The sequence below is a fragment of the Mustela nigripes genome, chromosome 16 (assembly GCF_022355385.1).
Source record: "Mustela nigripes isolate SB6536 chromosome 16, MUSNIG.SB6536, whole genome shotgun sequence".
Classification (NCBI taxonomy): Eukaryota; Metazoa; Chordata; class Mammalia; order Carnivora; family Mustelidae; genus Mustela; species Mustela nigripes.
This window is the reverse complement of record NC_081572.1, coordinates 56957801-56982685: the sequence shown is the minus strand read 5'-3', so window position 1 is coordinate 56982685 and position 24885 is coordinate 56957801. Positions and strand designations below refer to the sequence as shown.

At 55.1% G+C, this 24885-nt stretch overlaps 2 protein-coding genes and 1 long non-coding RNA gene across 4 annotated transcripts in view; all 3 read right to left on the bottom strand.

Moving 5' to 3' along the window:
* Positions 1-415: 415 nt before the first annotated feature.
* On the bottom strand, positions 416-2661 carry MFSD6L (major facilitator superfamily domain containing 6 like). Its single transcript, XM_059379436.1, has one exon. It carries the CDS (start codon positions 2492-2494, stop codon positions 752-754), a length of 1743 nt encoding a protein of 580 aa, XP_059235419.1. The 5' UTR covers positions 2495-2661; the 3' UTR covers positions 416-751.
* Positions 2662-3748: 1087 nt separating this feature from the next.
* The window catches only part of PIK3R6 (phosphoinositide-3-kinase regulatory subunit 6), a 49176-nt gene continuing 28039 nt past the window's right edge, over positions 3749-24885 (bottom strand). For both annotated transcript variants that reach the window (XM_059379060.1, XM_059379061.1), the window contains 12 exons: positions 22956-23121; positions 22207-22293; positions 20782-21205; positions 20377-20455; positions 19488-19610; positions 16739-16849; positions 13048-13135; positions 12709-12779; positions 12112-12202; positions 11179-11294; positions 4948-5060; positions 3749-4394 (listed from right to left, as the gene is read on the bottom strand). In XM_059379060.1, coding sequence (XP_059235043.1) covers positions 4241-4394; positions 4948-5060; positions 11179-11294; positions 12112-12202; positions 12709-12779; positions 13048-13135; positions 16739-16849; positions 19488-19610; positions 20377-20455; positions 20782-21205; positions 22207-22293; positions 22956-23121 — 1623 coding nt within the window. In that variant the 3' untranslated portion in view covers positions 3749-4240. The remainder of the gene's footprint in view (positions 4395-4947; positions 5061-11178; positions 11295-12111; positions 12203-12708; positions 12780-13047; positions 13136-16738; positions 16850-19487; positions 19611-20376; positions 20456-20781; positions 21206-22206; positions 22294-22955; positions 23122-24885) is intronic.
* Positions 6541-8113, bottom strand: LOC132003825 (uncharacterized). The gene is made up of 3 exons (XR_009400329.1): positions 8030-8113; positions 7511-7561; positions 6541-6611 (listed from the first exon to the last, which is right to left on the bottom strand). It is a non-coding gene; the product is annotated as an uncharacterized LOC132003825 (long non-coding RNA).

Here is a 24885-nt window from a genome sequence, read left to right as displayed (position 1 = left end):
TGAACTTGTGTGGAGTAGAGCGTGCATGGTATGGGCCCAAAGACATGAAACTGCTCTTGCTCGGACCCAAGTATGGGAGACAATTCTAGCGATCGGACCCCTGGTGACACACGCACATTTGACAGTAAGAATGAAAACATATTAACTTGAATCCCTGAGCCCCCAATGCAGAGTACGTCACCCAGCATTGGCTTAGGTCTCTGGGGGTGAGTGTGGGCACCTGCTTGGCTTTCATTCCCATTCTTACCTGCCCACAGCAGGGCCTCTGTAGGACCTGGCTCATGCTCTTTTAACCACGGCAATGCACGTGACTCACCAAACAGAGCCCGCTGCCCCATCTGCCAAAGAGAATCCTGGGGGTTCCCACCATTCGTGCACTCCCACTGTGGCTCAAATCAACAGCACCAAGAGTCAGTACCGTGAAGCTCTTGCAAACCTCACATGCCAAAACATGGGGTCTACAAAGGGCGCCTTTTTTTTTTTTTTTAGCAAATGTATTTTTCTTCCATTCTTTAAAAAAGATTAAACAGCAAAAAGTCAAATCTCCTTTTACCTTAAAAGTAAAGAAAATCATGAAACGAGATGATCCCCGGGGTAGGGGCTGGGGTCCTGCACAGAATTGTACTCTCTCTCTCCAGACTCCCTTGCAGCCCCCTGGCGGGACGCAGGGCTTGTCCTCAGCAGATGAGCTCTTGTCCAGACGCTTGGGTGCCTTCCCAGGTTGGTACATCGTGACCTTGTCTCCGCCCTTCTATTCTGAGTCCTCCTCCCTCATGGCCTTCACCAGCCAGTCCCGCTCTGTCCCCTGCTCGGAGTCACTCGTGTCGCTGGCCTCCATGACCAGCAGTTTCGAGTAGTTGATTTTCTGCTCCTGGGGCAGTCGGGGCTGAATAGACAGGAACAGGGCCAGCCAGAGTAACAGGACCACGCAGCAGGCCTGATAGAGCACAGCCAGGCTGAAGGACATCACCACAAAGCCCCCCACAACGCTGCCCAGGCTGCACCCTCCCCCAGAAATGTGGCCTTGGAACATTGCACCCAGAGATCTCGCTGTCCCGGGAGTGGCCAGGTCCTCGACGGAGGCCTTCACGGCCCACCACAGGGCCCCGCTGCTGATGGCATTCAAGATCTGCGCAGGGAGGACCGACCACCAGCTCCAGAGGAATGAGTAGTAGAGGAGCTGGGCTGCCAGACAGCCCAGCCCCAGCCCCACCGTGCCCACCCTCGACAGCTTCCTAAGCAGTGTCGTTTTGAACGGATGGAGTAAAATCTCCCCCAGCGAGCCCAGGGCCACCGAGAAACCCATCACCAGCTCGCTGCTCCCATGGTCTTCCATGTGCCAGAATAGAAAGTTCTGCACCGCACTGGTGGCCGCGCCTACCAGAAACACAGTGAGGGCTAGGACAATGAGCCGCGGGGCGCTGCCCACGAGGGACAGCGCTTTGATGGTCTTGTAGCTGGGCTCCCGCCGCCTGCAGATGGGGACCGGAAAGGAGACGCTCACCAGTAAAGCCAGGGTGCCGACCAGCGAGTAGCCATAGAAATGCAACACACCCCGGGGGCCATTTGTCATCAGGACACATTCCAGCTGCCCCACCAAAGCTGTGACACCGCACACACCGGCTGACATGCCCAGCGGCCTCCAGATCCACAGGCTTCTGTAGCGGTCAGTGGCATCCACAAAATCCAAGTATTCATAAAGGCTGTCGTCGGCCACCTGCTCCAGAGGGGCTGTCAGCAGCTCCCAGAACACCAGGGAGCCCAGAGAGAGGAGGAAAGTCCAGTGTAAGCCTTCCAAGGAGAGGTCAAGGCCTCGGGCATTCCCCTGGGCTGCTGACAAGTTGGCTGGACCCCCAGCCAGCAAAGGGAGGACTGTCCTGCCTGAGTTAAAAGCCCCTTCCCCAGGAGTAGCCTTCACCCCTGCGGTGACAGGATGGAGAGCTGGGGACGTGGTCCTGGTGTAGCCAGGTGGCCCGCCGGCCAATACATGGACAGTTCCCGCAGGTGCCTTCATGAAGCCAGCGGGGTCCACCATCCCGGTGCGGCTCTCGCCTGCGGGGCTGGGCGCCCCCGCCGCATGGTTGGAGGCGGGCTGGGCCGAGGGGACAGTCACAGTTCCTGCGGCCCCCAGCGGAGGAGCAGTGGGGGTGGCCCTGTCGCTGGCGTTACAGGAGCGGTACCCCGGAACTTCGTGCAGCGGCGGCACGAGGACCATCACCATGCTGGCCCCCACCGAGCCGAGCAGCGAGCCCATCAGAAGCACCCTCCTCTTCTGGTAGCTTTTGGCCAGGAAGGCACAGAAGGGACCCCAGAAGGCGGCGATCAGGTGCTTGGTCCCCATCAGGATGCCCACCCAGGGCGCGGCCAAGCCCAGCTGCCTCAGGTAGAGGGTCAGGAACGGAGTCACGCAGGCGTCCCGGACCCCGCACACCAGGTGGAAGAGCTTGGCCACCCCCAGCGCCCTGCTGATGTCCCACTGCGGGTTGGCGCTCATGGCGGCCCGGCTCCGTCAGTCCCGGGCGGGCGAGGGGCCGAGCTGGGCGCGGGGCGGCCGCGGGGCCATGGCCCGGGAGAGGGCGCGGGGCGCGGGAAATCGCCTCCGGCCTCGGGCGGCGGCGCGGTCACCGGGTCAACGGCCGCCCCCCACCCCCACGCCCCGCCACGTCCGGCGGCCGTCCCGGAAGTGGCCCCGCCCCCCGGGACGCCGCACCTGCGGGGCGGGGCCGGCGCACCTGCCGGCCTCACCTGCCGGTCGGTCGCGGCGCGAGGGTGGGGCCTGTGACCTGCTCCGCGCTTCCAGCTAACCTGCTTGAGCTCCTGAGCTGCCTCGGGCGACGAAAACTGGGGGGCGGCGCGGGGAGCGGGAGGGGACTTCATGATGGGGGCTCCCTCCCTGTCTTCCTCAGGTCTTGGCGCCCCTCTTCCGTCAAGGACCGCCCTGTAACCTTCAGGGACCCGCCTGTCCACCCTCACTGACAGATCCCACCCCCTCCCCTGCACGCATCGCCACCCAGAGCTCCACGCGTTTCTGTTTTGCGGGTTTATCTTGCTTCTTGGCTGTCTCCGCCAGGATCCCAACCCCAGGAAGGCGGCCGTCCCAGCCCCTGTAACCCTATGAACGTATTGGATAGTTTTAGTCTACACCTGAGAGTGCCTAGCGGTCTAGTTACCGGCTACACCCTCCATGAGCCACCTGCAGGTAAAGTCACCAGATACAGTGATATCAATCATTTCCGGTTTAAAACCACTCCGACTCACTGGGGACTGTCCCCAGTCCCTCTCTCCCTGGGTTCTGTTGGCGGGGTCAGTGGAGGATCTCAAGTCCATCCACTCCTCGGTCTTCACTCTGTCTAGGGCTGATGTCTACAGAGAGGCGGGCACCATTCTGTACTGGTGCTCCTTGGACCCCTCTGCCTAGACGCCCCCCCCAGGCACCCCCTCTTACAGGGAGTCTTCCAGACTTGCCCCCACTCGCCAGGCAATGAGGTTGAAAGTAAAGCAGCTACATCTGTGCTTTTGGACCTGGGAACCTGAGAAGGGTTCATCCACACCCTCCATCCACTCCCCCCTGCGACCCTGCCCTCTCCTCTGCCGCCTTCCCTCCTGCCCCACACCTAGTCCTAAGGGTGAGGACAGTGGTCCCGTCTCCCTGGTCTTCCCTGTTTTACATCTGGATATACGTTTTGGAACTCAGAAGCCAGGAATTTTCACGTCTTTACTATCCGGCCAGGTATTAGGTCAAAGCAGAATCGCTTTAGTGTGCCTTTATTGAATCTGACATTTCCTCTCCTCCAGGAGGGACACCTGCCTTCCCATGCATGCGTGGATGGTGGCTGGAGGGATGGAAAGGGGCAGACTCAGGAGAGAGGAGGTGCCTTTGCCCTGCTTCCCACTTCCCCCCAGGCCACAGGGCCCTGGACGATGCAGCAGCTCTCACTTGGGTTTTCAGGGGTGACGGGGGAGATTGAGTGGGAGGGGTGGGGCTAAAAATAGACGAAGGCATGTGGACATTTGTGCACGGAGCTGGGTCTTGCTTGCATGTGCGCAGCTTTGCTGGAGCTGTCCTCGGGCCTGGGTGTGGGCCAAGCTCCCTGAGCTCCACGGGCACAGCCAGAAGCCACCCAGCGCAGCCAGGCCTCATCCCGGCTGCTGGTGTGAGTGTTTGGAGGCTGATGGGGTAGTGTATCCTTCTTCTTGGTCTGGGGCTCTTGGACTCAGCCCTTCTGCCGCCCTTTCAGGCTCACTGGACGATGCCAGAGAACGTGTTGATGGGCATCAGAAGGGGCTTGGGCTTGGCTCTGGTCCCTTCTGCCTCCGGCTGGTGTGAACCAAGCCACGATGCCCTGGACTTGTGAGTCCCAGAACACGGCTCTGGGCAGGGAGCAACCTCGATTCTGCGGGTGGAGAGAGGCAAGCTCAGGAGACCCACCTCTGGGGTCAGATGTGCTGGGGCACAGTGAAGACAGCTCCTCCATTACAGGGTAGACGGGAGGAGGCCTTGCAGAGAGAGAAAGGGGAGATAAAGAGCACCCAGGCCAGGAGTAAACACCGGGAGAGGAAGTGTGCCTGCGTGGGCCCCTGTGTGCACCCCGTCTTACCCAAATACTGCACCCCAGGGCGGGGGACCACTAAGGGTCGCATTAACTGGGGCACAGAAGCCACAGAAGGTCAGCCTGTGTGAGGGGGTCAGCACCCATGCAGGGGGTTAAACCTATTGCAGCTAACATTCATCGAGGAAATCTCCAGAATATTAATATCATCGGCTGCCCCGTTCATTTGCTTTTCTCCCTGGACTTCCAGGAAGCCATGGGGCAGTGGCCTCAGTCCACACCACCAGGTGGACCACACCTGCCCCGCCCCAAGGTCTGCTTGCGTCCTGGGCTAGAGGCAAGAGGTGGTAGGGGCTGGCTCCATGGGACACAGAGTAGGGGCGAGGCCCGACCTCACCTGACCACATCCCTGTACGTTCGCCGACCGTCTTTGTCCAGCAGCAGCGTCAGGAGCCTCTGGTCCTGGCTCTGGATCTGGATGGTGGCTGTCCGGAAGGTGTTTGTCACCGTCTACAACCAAGAGCTCATGTGAGTGTCACCTTCGCGACAGCCAGCCTTGCCAACTCCTCCTGCTCTCTCAGTGTATTTCCACAGTCCCGCCCACCGGGTCCCCAGCTCTCTTTCTGCAAGTGACCTGGAGCCCCTGGGCTCCCCCTTGGACCTTGGGTCTCTCATTCCAGCAATTCTTCTCCCAATCTGTTGTCCTAGACCTCAAACCACCAGGAATGCTGGGGCCGGTGCTTGCCAGGTTATCCAGGGGCCCCTGCGCCCCCAAATCCCAGGCACATGTGTTACATGTTCAGTGTTGGGGGCAGGATTTGGGGGGTTCTCTGAGTCCTGACCACCGTTCTCACAGTGGGATTACACACAAAATTATTTTCCTGGGAAGCGGCCACCTGCCCTCATGACGCAGACCAGACCTATAGCTCCCTGTATCATGGAATCATCTAGGAAACAGACACAGGTGGGGCATTCAGGGGGCCTTTCGCCCCCCGACATGCAGACAGCAGTTCTAGGTGGTTCATTCCCACAACAGTCTGAGCCTTTAGCGTTCATTCTTGTTCAAGAATTCTCAAACCCTGTTTCCTCCTAAGAATCACCTTTCCAAAATATAAAGTTAGAGATCCTGATTTAAGGGGTCTGGAGTGGAGCCCAGGCAAGGACTTTTCTTCCTTTCTTTTTTTTTTTTAAAGAAAGATTTATTTATTTGAGAGAGAGAGAACAGGGGGAGGGGCAGAGGGAGAGAATCTCAGGCAGACCCCCACCCTCTGCCGCTGAGTGCAGAGCCTGATGTGGGGGTTTCAATCCCACCACCCTGAGATCACGACGGGAGCTGAAATCAAGAGTCGGATGCTTAACCGACTGAGCCACCCAGATGCCTTACAGACAGCCTGCCTGGGTTGCAGTCTCAACTCTGCCACTTATTGGCTGTGTGACTTTGGGCATGTTTCTTAATCTCAGTGCTTTTATTTCCCACCTATTGAGAAAAACAAAAACAAAAACAAAAACAAAAACACGGTAGTAATAGCAATTACGTTGTAGGATTATTTTGTGAACATTAAAGGGGAGAGAATACACCAAGTGGCCAGGACATGGTGAGCCCTGTATTTGTTGGCCTGTTGTTATTCTCCTTCTTCTTAACTATAGTTGTGCAAGGAGCCACGCATGAGTAGTGGCTTTAGTTGTCAAAGAGGACGGGGACCATGCTGTGGATTCTTTCACTGTTCTCCTAGCCCAAGCCCCCTCCTGCCATCACTCTATCTAAAGACTCGTTTATGAGTTGGAACAGGTCGGGTGGGGAGCAAAGGCAGAAAGACCCAAGCCTTGCGAGACAGAAGGTGACACAAAGGGAGAGAGGACTCCTCCCCTGCTGTTTATCAGGACCAACGGCAGCTTTGGGGCCCTCAGCTATGGTGGGGCAGCTGCGGCCCTGCAGCGGGCAGTGGAACCTAGTGGACACTGACCAGACTGCCAGCTGGATGACTGTGAGCCCGGGGATGTCGTCCAAGACCTTCCAGAAGTACCTGGAGGGACCGCAGGGAGGCCGGGGTCCTGTGCGGGCTGGGGGATGGGGAAGCCAGATGCATTATGATAGCTTGGGGTACTCCATCTGAACTGAGCCCCACTGGTGAGGGACACTCTGGGTTCCCACAGGGACAAGACTTAGGGTCTGGAGGGACTGACTGTCATCTTCTAAAGCTTTCAGTAGTAGGTGTGGGATGCAGCTCCCAGACTCCCAAAACAGTGCTCCTTCTCTGAGTCAGGCCGCTCTAGGTGACTCCCAGTAGGATCTGGGCTCCCATGACCCAGCCCTCCAGGTAACCAGAGGGAGTCCATGGGCCTCCTTCCACCTGTGTGCCGTGTGGACAGATGCCTTTGTTTCCCCTTTGTGGCCGGCCTGCTTGGACACATGCAGACCTGCCTGGCTTTGGCCCATGGGGGACCCCAGGACTCAGATTTCTCTATAGATGCAGCCCTGGAGGTCAGTTGGAAAATCCAGGCCAGCCAAATGTGCAAGGGGTCTCCATCTCAGCTCCCAGTTCACTACTGGTGAATAGTGGGCCTACTGGTGAATGGTGTGGGCCCACCTCCCAGGCCCCCAGAGCTCCAATCCTACCATTCCTGCCTCATCTCCCGCTATTTTCCTACACCAACATCACAGTCCGGCCAATATCGTCGCTGCCTCTTAGACTCAGCAAGCCAGCCACAGTGAGCGCCCTTGCCCTGCCGGTCTCCTAGCAGAGAATGCCCTTCGCTCTAGCTCCCCAGGAGCCTCCCCTGCCGCTGGGCGTTCATCATCCACCCATCGGTGCAGATCCGGCCTGGGATCCAAGAGCGAAGAAGGGCTCCTGGAATTTCCCCCAGGAAGGCGGTGCAGGGTCAAAGGGAACTCGAGGGGGCGAGAAGTTTAGATTGTTTAGAGAGGTCATTCGAAACAGAAACTGTCGCAGGGAACTGACCTGCAAAGAGGAAGTGCAGGAGGGTAAAGCGTTCCACCTTGGAGTCTGAGGCTGTGCAGGAGGAAGGCAGGTTTCAGCTCCAGCCAATCCCCTGCAGCGGATGGGCTGTCTCAAAAGCACTTGGGTCAGGGTTTAAGTTCCGGAGGGGGTGGGGGCGGGGACAGGCTAGAGGCTTCAGCAAACATCTGGGAGCACCAGCTGTGGCCCTGAGTGTTCTGAGTGCTGGGGAGAATGGGGAGGACCAGGAGGACGAGGGCCGGGTCCAAGGCACTCGCAGTCCATCGCCGTACGGGGACCATGCCAATTAATGGTGTTTCGCCTGCTCGCCTGGCTGGGTCCCCAGGGCTCTAGCCCTGGCTTACCCAACAGTGCGGTGGGGGGTGGGGCTGGGTGTGGAGGGAAGGGGAGAGAGCATCTAGGAGGGCCTCTTGGGGGAGACAACACCCGAGTTGCAATTTGAAGGAGCTACGATAAGAAGGTGGGGAAGAGGAAGTTGGGACCGTGTTTGAGGCCACGTACAACACCTGAGCAAAGGCACAGACGTGTGTCTTCTAGAACACTTCCACATGCTAGGGGTAAAGGGCCTGCAGATGCTGGCTGGGGTTGTGGACGTAGCGGAAGAGAAGCGACGCCATGCCACAATGAAGTTTCTCTGCCCTGGGAAGTGACAAGAGGGGTTTTAAGCACAGACAGGTACATCCGAGTTTTATTTTAGAAAGAGCACTCGGCAGAGATGTGGTGGGGGGGACCTAAGGGGCACTTCAGTGACATCAGGGGAACAGCTAGGAGGCCGTGGTGTGTGTCCAGGAAAAGGGGACGGTGTAGGTCTGGACTTAGGGTGACCAACCTGCCCTGATTTGCCTGGGACTGTCCAGGCTTTAGCGCAGAATGTCGCACACCCCAGGAAGCAGTCCTCAGTCCTGGGCAAAAGGGCGGTTTGACAACCTAGGTGGCTCAGGAGGGGAATGGTGGGGAAGGGGAAGGTTCGAGAAGTGCTGAGATAGAAAACCAGCAGGACACAGGGAAGGGAGGAAGAGGAGGTCTCTGAGGAGACTCCCAGAACTCTGGCAGAGGTGACTGGGTACTGACGGTACCATGGAGAGGTCAGCCACAGTGGTGGGCGGCGGGGGGGGGGTGGTGAAGAGGGGAGATGAATTAAAGATCATTGTTAGCACATACTTTTAGCACATACTTGGCACGCACTCTTCTGAGAGCTTTGCACGGCCCATCGTTTCGCTCCGCACAACAACTGGGTAAAGTCAGAGCTATTACTATCATCCCCATTTATAGGTGGTAAGACTGAGGCACAGGCAGGTTGATTAACTTGCCTGAAGTCACACAGCTGGTAAATGGCAGAGCCGAGCTCTGAACCCAGGCCGTCGCCGGGCTTTGGTTTTGCAGGTCTTGAGTTTGGGGTGTTGTAGGGCGTCTGGTTCATGCGGAGTTGAACGCAGAGTCAGAAACTCAGGGGGGCGACTGTCCAGGGGATAGAGATTTGGGTGTCCTGAACGCATCGGACTCAAACCACGTATGTGGGTTCTGGAGTCCAGGAAATGAGAGAAGTGAGCCATGGGCTGAAGTTGAGAACAATAGCTATTTAATGAGCTATTTAAGGAACCCATTTAGGAAAGAGTTCAGGGAAAGGGGCCAAAAAGTCAAAATGAATTGTATCCATTATGTCTCCACTGTATCCATTATATAGAACTTTGAGAAAAAGAGGAAAAAGGAAGGAAATAATTTTTAAAACACTAGAAAACATGTTAGAAACAAAAGATGGGAGTCTCCAGACTGATGATATCCTTTAAAAATCTATGATAATGAATGAGAAAGATTCCACCAAGGCTATTCCAGAACCTTCTATGAGGTGAAACGTCAGAAACTTCTAGAAAGGGAGAGAAAGGAACAGTCTTCTACAAAGACTAGGCAGAAGAAGGCATCCTAATCCCAGCAGCAGTGTCAGAAACTAGAACAACTCGAACCAACTGAGATCAAACTGATAAAATCGAAGCCATACTGGGAATATGGACAAAGCTTTATTTTGGAAAGATGACGTAGACCAACATTTCTATGCTGCAGATTAGAGTAATATGATGTGTTTCACCTAATAATTAAGTACCTTACTTTGTATTCTGTAGACAGAAAACACACATGTCCTCCTTAGGTATTGCAGGCTATTGAAAAATCAATCCTATATGAGGCAGTGAAGAAAAAGCCCTGTAAGTCCTCAAGTTGAGGTCACGTGGGTCAGATGCTCTGGTTGTCCCAGGGGCATTTGGTGATGACTGGAATCAAAGGGCTTGGGTTTCAACAGTCAAGGGGACCCGGGGACAGGCCCAAGGGACTGGAAACTGAGACCCCCTTCAACGACTCTTAAAGTCTATGCTCTCATCGAAAGAAAACCAGCACCTGTGTTATGGGGTGAGGAGGACGAGTCTCCCCTGGGAATTCCAAGCCACAGTCTACCCTTTGATGGGTCTGGGCTATACATGTTCACTTTCTGCATGATCTGGGAATTTCTGAGCTAGAAATTCACTCAAAATATGGTCCTGGGCTGATAATAGCCCAGAAGCAGAATTTCTCTAGAAGGTCAAGTTTTCGACCCTGGTTTCCCACAGATAAAACCCCAACAGGCAGGAGCTCCCAGCTGAGGAGACCTACAAGGAAGGAAGCATCCATATGTCTGTAGCTATCCATCATGCACAGATATACAAAAGGAGGCTGGATGTTTGCTCTTGGAATAGTAACGCATCTTCTCCAGAAAAAGGGACTCAAGTGGTTTTACTTGTGTTTTGTTTTGCACTTCCTGTGTTATCACTAAACTTTTGTTTATAGGTTAAAGGGAAGGGAAGGAGTACACTAGTCGCTAGAGAGATAAAGCGGGTCATGGTAGAGATTTTCCTTCCAGGAGGGAAAAGACCTGAGCACATTTCAAGGTTACGAGGGAGGAGTGGCAGATAGGGTCCACGCTGGAGAAAAGGGACCAACATATTGAACAAGAGCCCAGAAGAGATGCGAGAGGCTCGAGCCATGCGAAGGGTCCCTCTGAGGTGGGACCTCCTCCAGGTGTTTGCTCTGTGGATGTGGGATTTATTCTAGAAGCACTCAGAGCATACAGACTGAGTAGGTAGCTTGACAGACTGAGTAGGTAGCTTGATCCCAAGTGTCTCCCTGGTAGTTGGTGTCGTGGGAGGAGTGGGAGTCTGGAACAGGTGTAATCGTGGGAGTCACAGCCCAACCGAGTAGGGAAGTGAAGTCCAGAGAGGCCAACAGATACAGAGCATATGGGCAGGTCCTAGGTCTGTACCAGTAAGGGAATCGCAATCAGAAAGTATCAATAAGGGCCAAGGGCAACAAGGCTGGAACTGGATCGATGTGGTCCGAGGTTTGTTGCACAGGAGTCTGAATGCTGGTCGTGTGGGGGCAGTCAGAACGTGCCTGGAGTTTCTATTTTGCAGGCATGTTCTAGGTCCTTGGAGGCCCAGCAGGTGGAAAGCAAGACCCTAACCTGCCTTACTCATGCTCAGGACTTCTCAGGTTGGGGAAAGGCAGATTCTTTCTGATAGGAAGATGGGCTTCGACAGCCAAGGCTCAGAAGTGATTTCCCCTTCTCAGAACACCCCAGGCTCCCAGCCACCGTCCCTGAGTACCTCAATGGACCCCATACTTACAGAGAAGGACCTGCCCGCCAAGTTGGAGGACTTGACCACCTCCGTCACGCTGACATTCAGGCACGTGTGGTCTGTGATGGGAGCAGCAGAATGTGGGGCATGGGGGGGGCCCGAACCTGGGAAGAATGAGGTGGGATGTGACCTTGACGGGGGTCATTTTTCTGGCTTCATTACCTCTCCATTAAAAAGCTGCTAACACCAATGATGCCTAACTCCTAGGACTCAAAGAGTTGAGGTGTTGGCTTTGAACCTGGTCTGGCCTCCAATGAAGGTGTTTGGTGATGTCAATCCACCTGACGAAACTTTTCGTCGTTCCAGAACACCAGGGACCTAACGAGAGAGCTCATAAGTTAATTTATGATATGCATCTAAATTGGAATCTTTTATTGTCCCCATTTTAGATTTAGGTAGTTAGGTAATTAGACTGACTCTCTGATTCATCACTGTATAGCTCTAATCAGAGCTAATCAGGTCATTGGCCAGAATTAGATAACTGGGACCAGCGGTGCCTTCTGTGAACTGGAGAGTTCCTGTTCCGTGGAACGACATTTGCAATACAACATCTCCAGACCCAGCACAGCTAGATCTGGGGCCCGGAGCAGAGGAAGGTGGGTAAATGCACCTGCCTCTCTCCACCCTCCAGTGGGTGTCTCATCAGGCTACCGGGTGTAGCCAGAGACCACGGCAACGGTATGTTTCCCGCTGCTGACAAGCCTGATGGTGGTCCCAAGCCTCGCCCAGGTTCTTGCTGGCCGGCCCTGGGCCCAGCACCAGGAGCGACTCAACCTCACTCTAGGATCTCAGGAACAGGTGGGAAGCCCGACTCTCCTGGCTCTCCCCGTCTACTGTCACTCAACTGTCATTGTCTCTTCTCCCCCGTCCACCCCGCTTGTTGTGCCTTCTCTGCCTCTCTCTGCTGTCCCCGCTTCTCACCATCAGTGTCACTGGTTGGAAGGGCCTTCAGGACCAGCCCAGTGGCCCGCAGGGACCCGGTGACCACTTGGGCGCGGTGGCTGAGCAGGGCCTGGGGAGGGGGGAGGCAGAAACAGACGGGGTCCTCAGAAGAGCCCTAGCCCTGGGCATCCTTGTGTCGACAGTCCTGCTTCCCGCCCCGGCCCTGACTGAGATTCTTGTCTGTGTCACTCATGGCCAACAAGGGGCTGGCAGAGAAAGGCTTAGAGCACTCTTGGCCCCGGGCAGCACGTTCAGCCTCCCAGACCCAAGGGAGTATGTCTCTGCTGTTATCAGTTCAAGTGTCTGGTTGGCCAGGGAGGAAGGGATTTTTGAGCGATGGGACAGCCCCGTTCCTGAAATCAGATGGCCTCCTGGGCTGCACGCAAGGCCGACCGTAATCTGCCTGTCTCTGCAAAACTCTCCAAAGGCTGGGAGAAGCCTGGGGGAAGCTTTAATAAAAGGGGCTGAAAGTTCTTCCAGCTCTGTCTGCTCCCATCTGCACGTCCGACACCTGCTTCCACCCTGCTGTACCCTCCTCCTGCCCCCCTTCCTCTGAGCACGCCCACGGCCACGCACCTTCTGGTAGCAGATGGACAGCTCGGCCCCCGGGCCATCGGCCGCGCCCTTCCTCCTGGGGGAAAAGCCATCTGAGGGACAGGGGAGAAGAGGCTGAGGGTGGCGGGTTCCTGCCCCTCCTGCCCCTCCCGCCCCGCTGTCCACCTCACTGGGGGCGAGCTGTGCTCCTGAATCTTGACAGCCTCTCCCCCTGCATGGAAGGAAGCACCATCCAGGCAGGCTTGGCTGAGCCAAGGGCATCCGGTATTCAGCGGAGGTGAGAGGAGGGAGGACTTTCTGGAAATGGGCTTGACGGAGAGCTGAGGCCACCCCCGTGGGAGGCAGGGGACGGATGCTCACCTTTGAGGAGTCTGGAGTCTTGGACATCCACCTTCAGCTCAGTGAGGAAAATGTCCTCTGTGGGGCCTTGGCTCAGGTCCCTGAAGATCTGGAGGGAAGTAGGGGAGTAGGAGGAGGTTGTGAGGAGGCCAGCTTTGCCATGAGCTGCTCCCCCAGGGCCTGGGTCTCCCACCATCCTACTAATGCCAGATTCTGAGCCACATTCAGTGACTTCCTGCATCTGTGGTCCACATGTCTCCAGCCACGTAACGATTTGATAAATCGGGGAAGAAGCTGGTCTCAAAACCCCCTGTACCCACTACCATCTAATGGGTAGGGGGAGGGGGGCACGGAATTCCACGCGGGGTGGGGCTGTGTCTGGTGAGGGCCAGAGAGGAGAACCACATTCCTGACTTGCATTGCAAGGCAGGCTGGGAAGGAAGGGCTAGAGGGAGCTGAACCACTACGGGCAGTGGGGGGAAGAAATCTGGAGCAGGGGGGCCTCTGAGGGGAGCTGGGTAGCGCAGTGGGGAAGAGTGGCCATGGGAGGGGGTGCTGGGGCACAATCCCGCTTTGGGGGCACCTCCACCAAATCACCTAACTCGAGCCCCAAGCCACACAATTAAATTCGTTCTAGCGGCCTCTGCCCGTGGCTGCCCGCGCCCATAAACCCAGATCCGTGAGCGGGGCAGGTGTGCTCCTGGGGCCTCCGGCTAAAGGCGTTGACCGTGGATGGTGGCCTAACCTTTCCTTTGTGGTGCCGAGATGTCTACTCCTTTTACCTGCGCTGTGAGAGGTTTCTTCCATTCGTTCCACTTTGTGTTGTATTGTCTTTTGGAAACCCAAGAAAGGGCCTACATCCCTCATTGAGGTCAAAAAGAGGGGAAAGACCCACCGTGGGATGCCGAGGGAAGGAGAATCCAGAAGGAGACAAGAATGGCAGAGGCGGCCCCCAGAAACCTCCAGGGGACGGAACGGGGCGGTGCACGGCCTCCCCAAGAACATGGGAGTGGGGACTTGTGGAAACAGACATTGGGCTTGCACTAGCAGGGGGGCCCCAGCAGAAGCCCAGGACCCGTGCCTGTGGACATCAGCTCTGCCACAGACGTTTGCGGGGGGAATGCAGGACGGGTCTTTGGGTGAACAGGACACAAGGGACCAACATCTGGTGGGGGAGGGGTCTCAAGAGTCCCTTTTCTTGCGACCTTACTCTGCACTGGACACCCTGAGAAAGGCCCTTGACCTATGTGACCTCCTTTAACCCCCAGCAGCCCTGGGGGGTAGGTCTCATTGACCCCCTTTTAGGACCCCGGACACTGAGGCTCGGACATGTGCGCTGACTGGCCCGACGTCACAGGTGGCCAAGCTGGGCTGTCTTTCAACATCTCAGCCGCTGCTCTGGAATCCTCCATGTGCCCTCCTCCTTGCCCTGCCCCTCCACCACGCTTTACCATATTTGAAGCCTCACAACACCCCTAAGGCTGGTGAAATTCAGCGTGCCTCCTTGATAGGCGGACAGAATGAATTTTAGAAGAGTTGAGGTGCCCATGACCACAGAGCTAGCAAGTAGAGGGACCAGCAAGGCTGTGGACTCTCTGCCAGCCCACTGGGCCTCTGACCCCACATTCGGGCCCCCCGCTGGCCCACCATTGCCACACGGATCCACCATCCTCACACACTTGCACGCACACACACACTCACGCCCACACATACACCATTTACTGTGTTAGTGGTAGGAGACTGAACACTCAGATTCAAGGGGCCCCTGGCTGGCTCGCTGGGTAGAGTGTACAGCTCTCGATCTCAAGGTTGTGGGTTCAAGCCCCATGCTGGGTGCAGAGATTATTTAAAGATAAAACCTTTAAAAATGAGATTCACACAAAATGCGGACCCATCTCTCCAGGGACGCACAGTTTCGGTGGGGATCAATGCACAGAGCAGGCATGTGACAGATCCGTAGGGAAAAGCAAGGGCTGTCCCCACAGTGCTGTGGACACAGGAGAAGCACCTGAGCCCGCTTGGGGGGCAAGAGGAGCAGAGGTGAGGGCTGGTGAGGACGCGGTTGGGGGACGAGGTGGGGTCGAGAAGGGCAGTCCAGGGTTGGGCATGGTGTGGGCAAAGCCATGGAGGCAGGAGCATCAGGGCGTGTATGGAAAGCAAAGACAGAATGAAGGGGCTGCTAGGTAAGGAAGTCTCCCTGAAGGTTGCAGAAGAGGAGAAGCAGGAGAGAAGGTTCCAGAAGTCAGGTGAGGGGCGGGCTTCATGAGGGGGGAGGTGTGTGCCTTCATTTTGCAATTGTGATGCACACACGGATATCACAAATGTAATTGTACAGTAAAGGAAAAAAGTATCATGGCCCATGGTGCCAAATGCAGAAAAGGGCCCAAAAGAGAGGACAGGAGAGTGTCCTTCGGGCCTGGCACCTGGAGCTCACTGGCAAGAACAGTGTCATAAGAGCCAGAATGCCTGGTTGGAGGACAGAGTGAGACAGAAAATACGGAGATGGTGGTCAGGCCATCTAGCCCGACAGCGCTGGCTTCAGGATGGATGGACATGTGACTCATCTCCTGGGTCACAGTGACAGGCATACAGATAGGCACTAGCCTTGATCCCACTGGAAAAGGGGTACCCTCTCCCCACTGGGGTTGCTGAGTTTGAAAAAAATGCTGGCCCAGGATGGCTATGGGTCATCGCCAGGAAGGGAGACGAAAGGAGACAGGTGCGGTACCCATCATCCCTGGAAACCCCAGACCCAGCTTTGCCAAAGCTGGTCAACTCTGCCCTTGCCGGCGAGGTGAGCTGTTATATCTCTTCTCCCAATGCCGGTTTTTATATGTCTTGCAACTGCGAGTCTTCCCTGACACAAAACAGGTGCCAGGAGGAGTGGAGGGCAGTGAGCATCCTTCCACCCCGTGGGGACTGGGAGGCCTGCCTGCTGGAGCCCCGTGCTCAGACCCCGTGTCTATGGAGGCGGAAGCATCAGGGAGTGGAGATGCAGGGGTGTGTCAGGGAGGGACACTAAGAAAGCGACAACTGTCAGCAGACGCTGGTCGAACTTGGCACAGAGGGCAGAAACACTGCTCTTCCAAGAGGGCTCCTTTCTGGCTGGATCAGCCTACAAGAGCTAGAAAGCCTTGGGAACCAGAGAGGGCTTAAAATTTCAACTTCTCTGCTGCCATTTGAGCCTGGGAGCTTGAAGACAAGGTAGGAGATAAGGTCGAGACAAAGTCTGGGAAGAGTCAGATCCTCCAGCTCTCCCTCTCAGGCCCTGTCACTGGGCCACACATTTAGCAGGGAAAAGAACAGAAACCTTGCAGGCTAAGGAGGCAGGTCCTGGGGGAGAAGATGAGAGGGTCTTGCCAGGACGAGAATCTGTGATCAGAGACTGGAAAGTGAGCATCTAGGATTTCTGAGGTAAAGCAATTCCTGGTAATCACTTTCTCAGTTGCCTGTCCCCAGTCCACCACAGGGTCAAGGCCTAAGGCATCCCTCCTCGAGAGCAAGTTCTTCTGCTTGCGCTGGAGGTCTTTGAGGCTGGGAATTATCTGATGCATTCAGAGATTGGGAAGCTACAGTTAACAACCAAGACCAGGGAGTCTGTGATTCGTGCCCTGGTACCCTGTGTTTCCCCAGAGCCAGGGTGTTAAGGGGGTGGCATCCCAGGGTCCTGCTGGTGCACTACCCATGGAGTCCCAGGGTGGGGGATACTGACCTTGACAGTGTAGATCTGGAAGTAGATGGGCAGGGTGCCCATGCGAACATAGTAGGTGATGACATCCAGGATGAAGGGGTCCACAGTCCGGGATGTGTCCAGGGAAGGGGGCTGTGAGGGGGCAGAGAAGGTCTTCAGTTGTGGGGGCTCCATGCAGTTGTGGAGGCTGCTATTCTGGTAACAGAGAAACTCTAATGGTCCCACGTGCCCTCTGTTGGGCACCAATCCAGCTGGGCACTCAAACACACTCCAGCCCTTTCCTTCCCCCTGATTTCCACTCCTAATCCAGGCAAGTCCATCCTCAATTCATTCCACTTGCACAAAGACACTTGGGGTGCCTCTAGGTCGAAGGCACTGAGTGGGGTGTTTGGGGTAGACAAGATGCCTGAGATTACAGCCAACGATCACCGAGTCTGGGCTGGGTTCCAGCCACCCACTGGCCAAACAACCTGGGGCTTGAGAAGTGAGGGGATCTGCTGTCTCCTTCAGCTCTTGGGGTATCTCCATATATCAACAGATTAATTTAAACGTGTGGGTTATTGGAAAAACACTAGTGTCATGTCCTACACACCTTCCTCCTATGGATATAAAGCAGAACCATCAGATTTTTTTTTTCCTTTTAGATAAACAGAATGCTTACATAGTACCAGAACTGGAAAGCAGCTAGAGTTTATCTCATCCAACCCCTATCTGATCCTATAACTCTCTATAGACCAGAATCTCCCGTCCGGTCTATAGAAACACTGCTCCCTTCAGAAAGGCCACACGGAGGAACAGAGAATGTACTCCAACAAGGCTGTCCTCACCTACACTGTTTCCCATCTCTTCACATGGAAACCGCTTTGGGAGGAAACCATTGGGGCTGTACAAATCGTTAACTCTGAGGGCAAGGAGAGCAGGGAGGGCCCCAAATCCCACGTATATCCCAGCATGAAAATAAAAACTACTGGCAAAAGAGCATAAGTAAGGGGCACCTGGGTGGCTCAGTGGGTTAAAGCCTCTGCCTTCAGCTCAGCTCATGATCTCAGGGTCCTGGGATTGAGCCCCGCATCGGGCTCTCTGCTCAGCGGAGACCCACTGCCTGCCTCTCTGCCTACTTGTGCTCTCTCTGTCAAATAAATAAAATCTTTTTTTTTTTTTTTTTTAAAGGAGAGAGCACAAGTAAGATCCTCCTCCTCTAACAGCCTCCAAGTTTTGAGGAAAAAGTATTTCAATACCCAGCTAAACAGTCGCCTGTGCATACACAAAGACATTTTTTGGGTAAGCGGTAACTCAAGAAGGAGGCCTCCCCCCACACCTCCACGAGAAGGTGCTAGAAAGCACCCCACTCAAGTAGACTGTCAAGTCAGAAATTAGGTACCTAAAATCAAGGTGCATAGCATCCTAAAAGAGGCTGACTCCCCTCCAAATTCCAATCGAAATCCTGAGGGGGGATTAAAAAAAAAACCTCACCACATTTCTAATATTTATCTGGAAACAAACAGAAACAAACACAGTCTGAAAGGTTTCCAAGAAGAAGAGTAAGGGGATAAGCTTGCCCTGCCAGCTATTAAATGAAAAAATGCTAACGTGGCCGGAAATGAATAGATTGACAAGAAAGAGTAAGTGTCCCAGAATAAACTCAAGCATCTGTAAAAACTTAGTAGATGATAAAACTGGCATTTCAGACTGACGGGGCAAGATGGCTCATGCAATAAATAGCTTTAGGACAACTGGCTGAGCATTTGGAAAAAAGCAATTTGCATGCCTCACACTCAACCCTGAAATCGATCGCAGGCAGGTTATTTAAATGGAAAAACCGAGACCTGAAAAGTTCCGGGAAATGATCAGTGAATATTAATTTAATCTTGGATATAATTCAGTCTGTGGAGAAGACCTCTCGAAGCAGGACTCCGGTATCACAAAGAATAAAGTCCTGTGTGTAACTGCATAGAAATATCGAACTTCTGTAAGTCAAAAACCGCTACTGACGAACTTGACAAGCAAGTAAACAAAGTAGAAGAAAATGTCTGCAACCCCAAAAAGGTTAAAAGTCTCTTAATAGGAGGGGTACCTGCGCGGCTGGCTCGGTCAGTGGAACTAAAAGATTCTTAATCTCAGGGTGGCAAGTTTGAGCCCCACATGGAGGTAGAGTTTACTGGAAAGACATAAAAAAGATTCTCCTAATAGATGAAGGCCTTTTCAAGTCAGTAAAAGATGGGAGCTCCCTCCCTACCGCCCCGCCCAGGAAGGCTGAGGGTACAGCCTGGTTTTGTGGCCAAGAGGATACGCTCTGGTTCCAAGCAGGACTCTACCTCTCATCTTACCACTTTGGACAAAGTTACTTAATTTCTTTGCACCCCGGAAGCTTGATCTGTACAATGGGGACATGGCAACGTTAGCACCCACCCGTAAGAGTGCCTGTACTTGGTAGGGCTGCTGAGTGTCGAGCCCGTGGGAGCTCTCAGGAAGCAGGGGCTCTTACAATCACAGAAAAACCGTCCCACGAACCTCAGAAGAGAAGGGACAAATCGGCCTATACACTTATGGGAGAATGTTCTGCTGCATATTTTCCCCAGTGTCCCCCCACCCCCAAGCAGGTGCCTGCTAAGAGCTCCAGCATGAGCTGGTTAGGGCTCCTCTCTTGTGCTCCCTTCCAGCCTCATCCCACCCTAGGGGACCCCAGGGCTGACTCTTGAGGCCGAGAGCCAAGGGTGGTATCTGAAAACGGGCCCCTCCCACCTCCCCCCTACCCTCACGTCTCCCCTACCATTTCTGCCAGCTTGTGGATGGCCGGGCAGAGTGTGTTGACCGTGTTCTGGTACCACGGGTCTGCGCGGCCCAGGAATGCCGCCAGCTCTTGGAGCTCCGAATGTCTGCTTGTCGCCGGCTCCTGGGGACAGGAGGACAGGGCAGATCCATCAGGCATGGTCTCCTGGCACTTTCTTCCCAGCCAGAGGGTCCCCTAGACAAACTGACCAATCACTGAACCTCTTGGTTCTCTCTCAGTTTCTCTGCCATGTGAAGACGATTGGGTTTTACTCTCCCGTGAAGCTGGGATACCCTGGACGGAGGGTCACTTGCCAAGGACACTGAAAAATGAACATGAGCCTTGGAAGTGGAGAGACAAGGACTGCTTTGAATTTAATGCTCCCCGAAAAGCAAACAGAGTGGGACAGCAGAAATGCAAAGATGCAAGGGTAAGCTTGTCCCCTACCCCCCAATAAATCAGGGGGCTCCCACTGCCTGAAATTTCCTTTTATGTGACCCCAGGAAGTGTGCTGTGTGTGTGCCTGCATATGTGTATGTGTGTGTGTGTGTGTGTGTGTGTGTGTATGTGAGAGAGAGAGAGAGAGATGGTCCCTGTTTGAACAGACGCTTCCAATGAATTCCATTAGAAAAGCCAAACAAAATTCAGCAATGGGCAGGCTGCCCCCAGGAGGGCACATTCAGCCTCCAGGGCCTGGGTCTGGGGATCCTGGGACATAGAGCTGCCCTGGAAGGGCACTCCTGGCCCCGCATCCTAAGGAAGGACGGTCCTAGCCCCTGGAGTCAGGGATGTGGTTGCTTGGCCCCTAAGCCAGACCCCTGCTGTGGACAGCCCCTCGGTCCTCCCCCACATCCCCCCTCCCCTGCCCCGCCCTGCCCTGCCCTGCCACCTCAGGCGCCAGCACAGGGATGTAGTAGAGCTGCAGGCTGAGTCTGGGGGTCAGGCAGAACTTCTGGGTCTCCCGTTTCCTGGCAAGGGGCAGCAGAGCACAGGGGTAAGGGCAGGTGCTGTGGCTTTAGATAATTCCACGTCCTGGTTCTGATCGTTAGTCTAGACGGTCGGGGGGGGGGTGGGCACCCAATCTCCCTGAGCCGGTGTTCTCAGCTATAGAATACATACAGTAATGTATATCTCAGGGGCGGGGGGCAGTGGCGAGGATTACAGAGCTCATGGCAAAGAGCCGAGCCAGTGAGTGTGGTGCTGGAGTCTGACCACACCCTTGTTGCATCCTGGCCAGGCCCTCCCACCCTGTCCCCAGCTGTCCCCCCACCAGCCCCCCGCCACAGGGCCCTACCTGAGGCTGTGGTAGGCCTGGGCCAGGCGTCCCAGCATCCTGTCGTCCCCCAGGACCAGCACCCTGGCCGTGTGAAGCCGGGAGACCCCCGGCAGCATCCCCCCATCTCCGCTGGGCAGGCCTGTCCTGCGGTGTAGTCCCTGGGGCCCGTCCCAGCACGCAGGCATCAAGATGTCGGCGGGCCACACCCGCTTCTTGATGCCTCCTTTGCGCTGCAGCCCAGCACGCTCCATCTCAGGGCTGCCGGGGACAGGCAGCTCATCAGCACCCATGGGCAGGTCCCGCTCAATGCCACTGTCAGTGGACAGCATGGACGCCCGGGCCAGCTCCCGGTCTGGCCAGAGGCCCTGCAGATCCAAGGCCTCCAAGTCGGCACTGAGGCGCAACTGGGATCGCGGGCGCAGGAAGAGGACCAGCTCCTTCCCTGGGATGCAGAGAACATGGGGACCGTCAGGGCAGAGAAGTTACGGGAGGCTGGCAGGGCCTCACCCCAGGAAGGCCTGTGGTTCCAGGTTTCTCAAACACCATTCAGCCCAATAGAAGCCCCATGAAGGAACAAAGGTTCTGTGGCCAACAAAGATGGAGAACCCTGAATATTCCTGCCACCTGTAGTTGAGTTCCATTAGTAAACATGTTAAAGGCTCTGAGAAGTCCTGCAGTAAAGAAGTCATCTTCACTCAGTAACTCCCATTTAGCGGACCCTGGGATCTTCTTTATCATATCCACTCCCTGGCTTCCTCCCATCCTCCCCCGGTCTGTAGCTGCCCCTGGGACATAGAGAACAGGCCGTACCTGCTCCAGGAAAGACTTCTAGGCTTTTCTAACCTACTTCCATTTTACTATCCATGAGAAAACTGAGTCAGCCTAGCGTGACCCAGCACATGAAAGGAAGTGCCAGGACTCGGACCCAGTTCATTAGCTCAGGACTTCCCGGCATGATCCACACCCTTGTGCCCCCACCGCCCTGCCTGGATGGAGAAGGGCTGGGGACAGCTGCATGGGAACACCAGTGTGGACAGAAGTGTCAGGCAGGCGGGTCTCTTTGGAAGGGCCTCCAGCTGCGGGAACGGTAACTTCTTTTGTGTCACTGTCATTGTGTCCCTTCTTAGGGACATTCATTGTTGGGGTCAGCATGGCCTGCAGCAATTCCTAATCCCAGGAGGCCAGCAGCTAATGCACTGAGCTATTCTGACATGGAGAAAATGGGTCCTTCCGCATATGCAGAACAACTCAGGCACTAAGGAGCACACACGTGGACACACACAGAATGCGGACACACACACAGACATGCAGACACAGTACACACAGTCACAGGTGGACACAGACCCGTGAAGACAGTTTCACATGCACACACACACACACACACACACACACCCCTCTTTCCAGCCAGCTCCCCGCCAGCCAGGTGGGAGGCATGGGACTCACAGAGCTGCTCTTCGTCGGTCCACAGGTGGAAGGAGATATGGGGGCTGGGCAGAGGGATGCTTGGCTGTGGGTCCTGCAGGGGGTCACCTGAAAGCAGGAGGAGGGCTGTGGCATTCCCCTCTGCCCTCCCCGCTCCAGCTCCTGTAAGGCCCAGAGGGGGTGCAGAGACCATCTCTCCCACATGGTCCAGCCCAGGCTTCCTCTCTGTCCCATCAGCTCACCCAAGGCCCAACAGCGCACCTGTCCCCTCACTGCCCAAGGCTGTTTGAGCGCCCCTCCCCCGCTTCCTCCAAACTTCCTGGCTCGACCTTAAGGACATTTCACAGACCAGCTCAGTGTCTTTCGGGACCTTTCCTCCCATGGTGGGTCCCCTCCTGCTAACCCCAAGCCAGAAGTACAGCCTGGCCAGGACGCCTTTCCTGCTGCTGTGTTTCTGTAACACAGCCTGGGTCTGATTCTTAAGAGCTGGGTGATGTTGGGCGAGATCTTTCAGCCTCTTACTAACTCAGGCTTCTGGTCTGTAAAACGAGGGGCACAGTAATTTCTATCTCAGAATTTTACTCTGAGGATTAATCCATGCAATATTCAAATATATGCCAGGTGCCTCCGAACAGCAGCTGGGCCACGTTCTCAGCCCCCAACTTCCAAGTCCCCAGGCTCCCACCCGCCTCAGCCCCGCTGAGGGCTGGCAGGTGCACCGCTGCTCTCTGGCGCCCCCCTGCGGGCCCTCGCTGCCCCCGCCTGCTTACCGCAGCAGCGTCCCCTGGCGGCGGCCGCCGGCCCCAGCAGCCAGCCGTAGATCTCCTCCAGCCTCTCCAGGTGTCCCTCCCGGCTCGGGTTGGGTTCGCTGGCCATCTGCTCCACGGCGGCCACCACGGCGTGGAAATAGCACTCCAGGGCGCGGCGAGGGCAGGCCTGCCGGGGAGGGGCGCCAGAGCCTGGGTCCCGGCCCAGCACCCACCCACCCACCCCAGCTCTGAAGTTGCCTGAAGCTGCTTACACCTGCGGGTCCCTCCTGTCCCTCACACCGAGGCTCCCTGCAAAGTCTGGACCCCAGAGGGGCAGGGATCGCCGTCCTGTATGCAAACTCCGGGAAGGCAGAACTTTGGTCACAGCTGCACCCAGGGCCCCTAGAACATTTTCAACCACAGAGTAGTTGCTCAAGAAAACAGTTGCTGATTATTCCCTGGACTTCTGTCATTCCTGCGCTATCCTGACATACCGTGCTGATATTTACTTGCCATTTGTCTTCCAATCAGCTCATTCTTTTTGGTTTTAAAATGACTTCAGAGGGACAATTTATGTTGCTGCTCTATCTGTATAAAAAGGCTAGTGGCTGAGCATATCCTGCAATAAGTAAGATGAATATTAACAATCACAAGGCACTATTATTAAATTCTAGCCAGGTACTGAGGCCTGCCAAGCTTTAGAGCTTGGAGCTTGTCTTCTTTCTCTCTCCTTCTAAAAGATTCATTATTTATTTTAGAGCAAGAGCTCATCCATGAGTACTGGGGAGAGGGGGTGAAAACCGTAAGCAGACGTGGGGCTCCCACCAGGGGCTCACTTCAGGGCATTGTGGGGTTCAATCTCACAACCCTGAGCTCGTGACTCGAGCTAAAGCCAAGGGTCAGACGTTAACCAAACCAAGATCTGGGTCTTAACCAACTGCACCGCCCAGGCACCCCTGCTGCCTTCTCTCTTTAAAAGAGGGAAGTTAGTGTTAAAGAAGTTAGGGGTAAAGCACCAAGCTGAGCCCTTCTCCTTAATGGAAATTAATGGAACCAGGTTTTGGAAGCCTCTCTCTGTGCATTCCATGTTCTCAAGCATGGCTGCTTCCTGCTTCCTTTAGTATACATGGCATCTGTTCTACCAGCTCATTTGCTCTCTGATTCCATCTTCTATACTCTCCCTCTCTTCCACTCTGCTTTGGCTACATAGGTCTCCTTATTGTTCCTCAAACACGCCAGACATGCTTATACCCCAGGGCCTTTGCACTTGCTGTTCCCGATGCTTGCACATTCTCTGCGATATCCACATGGCTTGCTCTTTCACTTCCTTTAGGACTTGACTCAAAAGTCACCTGACAAGGAGACTTCCCTGATCACACGATATAAAATTTCAGCCCCTCCTCCCAATTTCACATCCTTCTTTGCACATTTCCCCCCTTCGCTGTTATTTATCATACTGTACATTTTATTGATTATCACACACACAGAAAAAGAAAGAGATACACTACGATATAAACTCCTGGAGGACAGGAATTTTTATCTGGATCCCAGCATCTAGAAGGAACACGGCCTGGCATGTCGTGAGTGCTCAGTAAATATTTAATGTATTTATAAATTAAGCACCAAGATGAAATGGACCCTGAGGGTTTTTCCAACTCGGATTCATATGTTCCTCTAATTGCATTATTTGTTTGTTCTGCAAACATTTATTGGAGTCCCAGCTGGTCAGAATGACGTGCTCTCCCTTAATCGGGAAGCCACGACCCTCCCTGGCAGACCTCTAGCCCAGAACGGAGGTGGGCCTGCCTGTGTCTTTGTTAGAACCTCACATCCTCTAAGCCAGGAGACGAGCTCCTTCAGTGGCGGGGGGGCTGAGGGAAGACAGCCAGAGGATATAATCGAGGACACTTGCTCAGAGGGTCTTATGGGCCATTGTAATGACTCTGGCTAG

Excerpts from the sequence above, each read along its gene's own strand:
- MFSD6L (XM_059379436.1), bottom strand. The coding sequence starts at position 2,494 with ATGAGCGCCAACCCGCAGTGGGACATCAGCAGGGCGCTGGGGGTGGCC.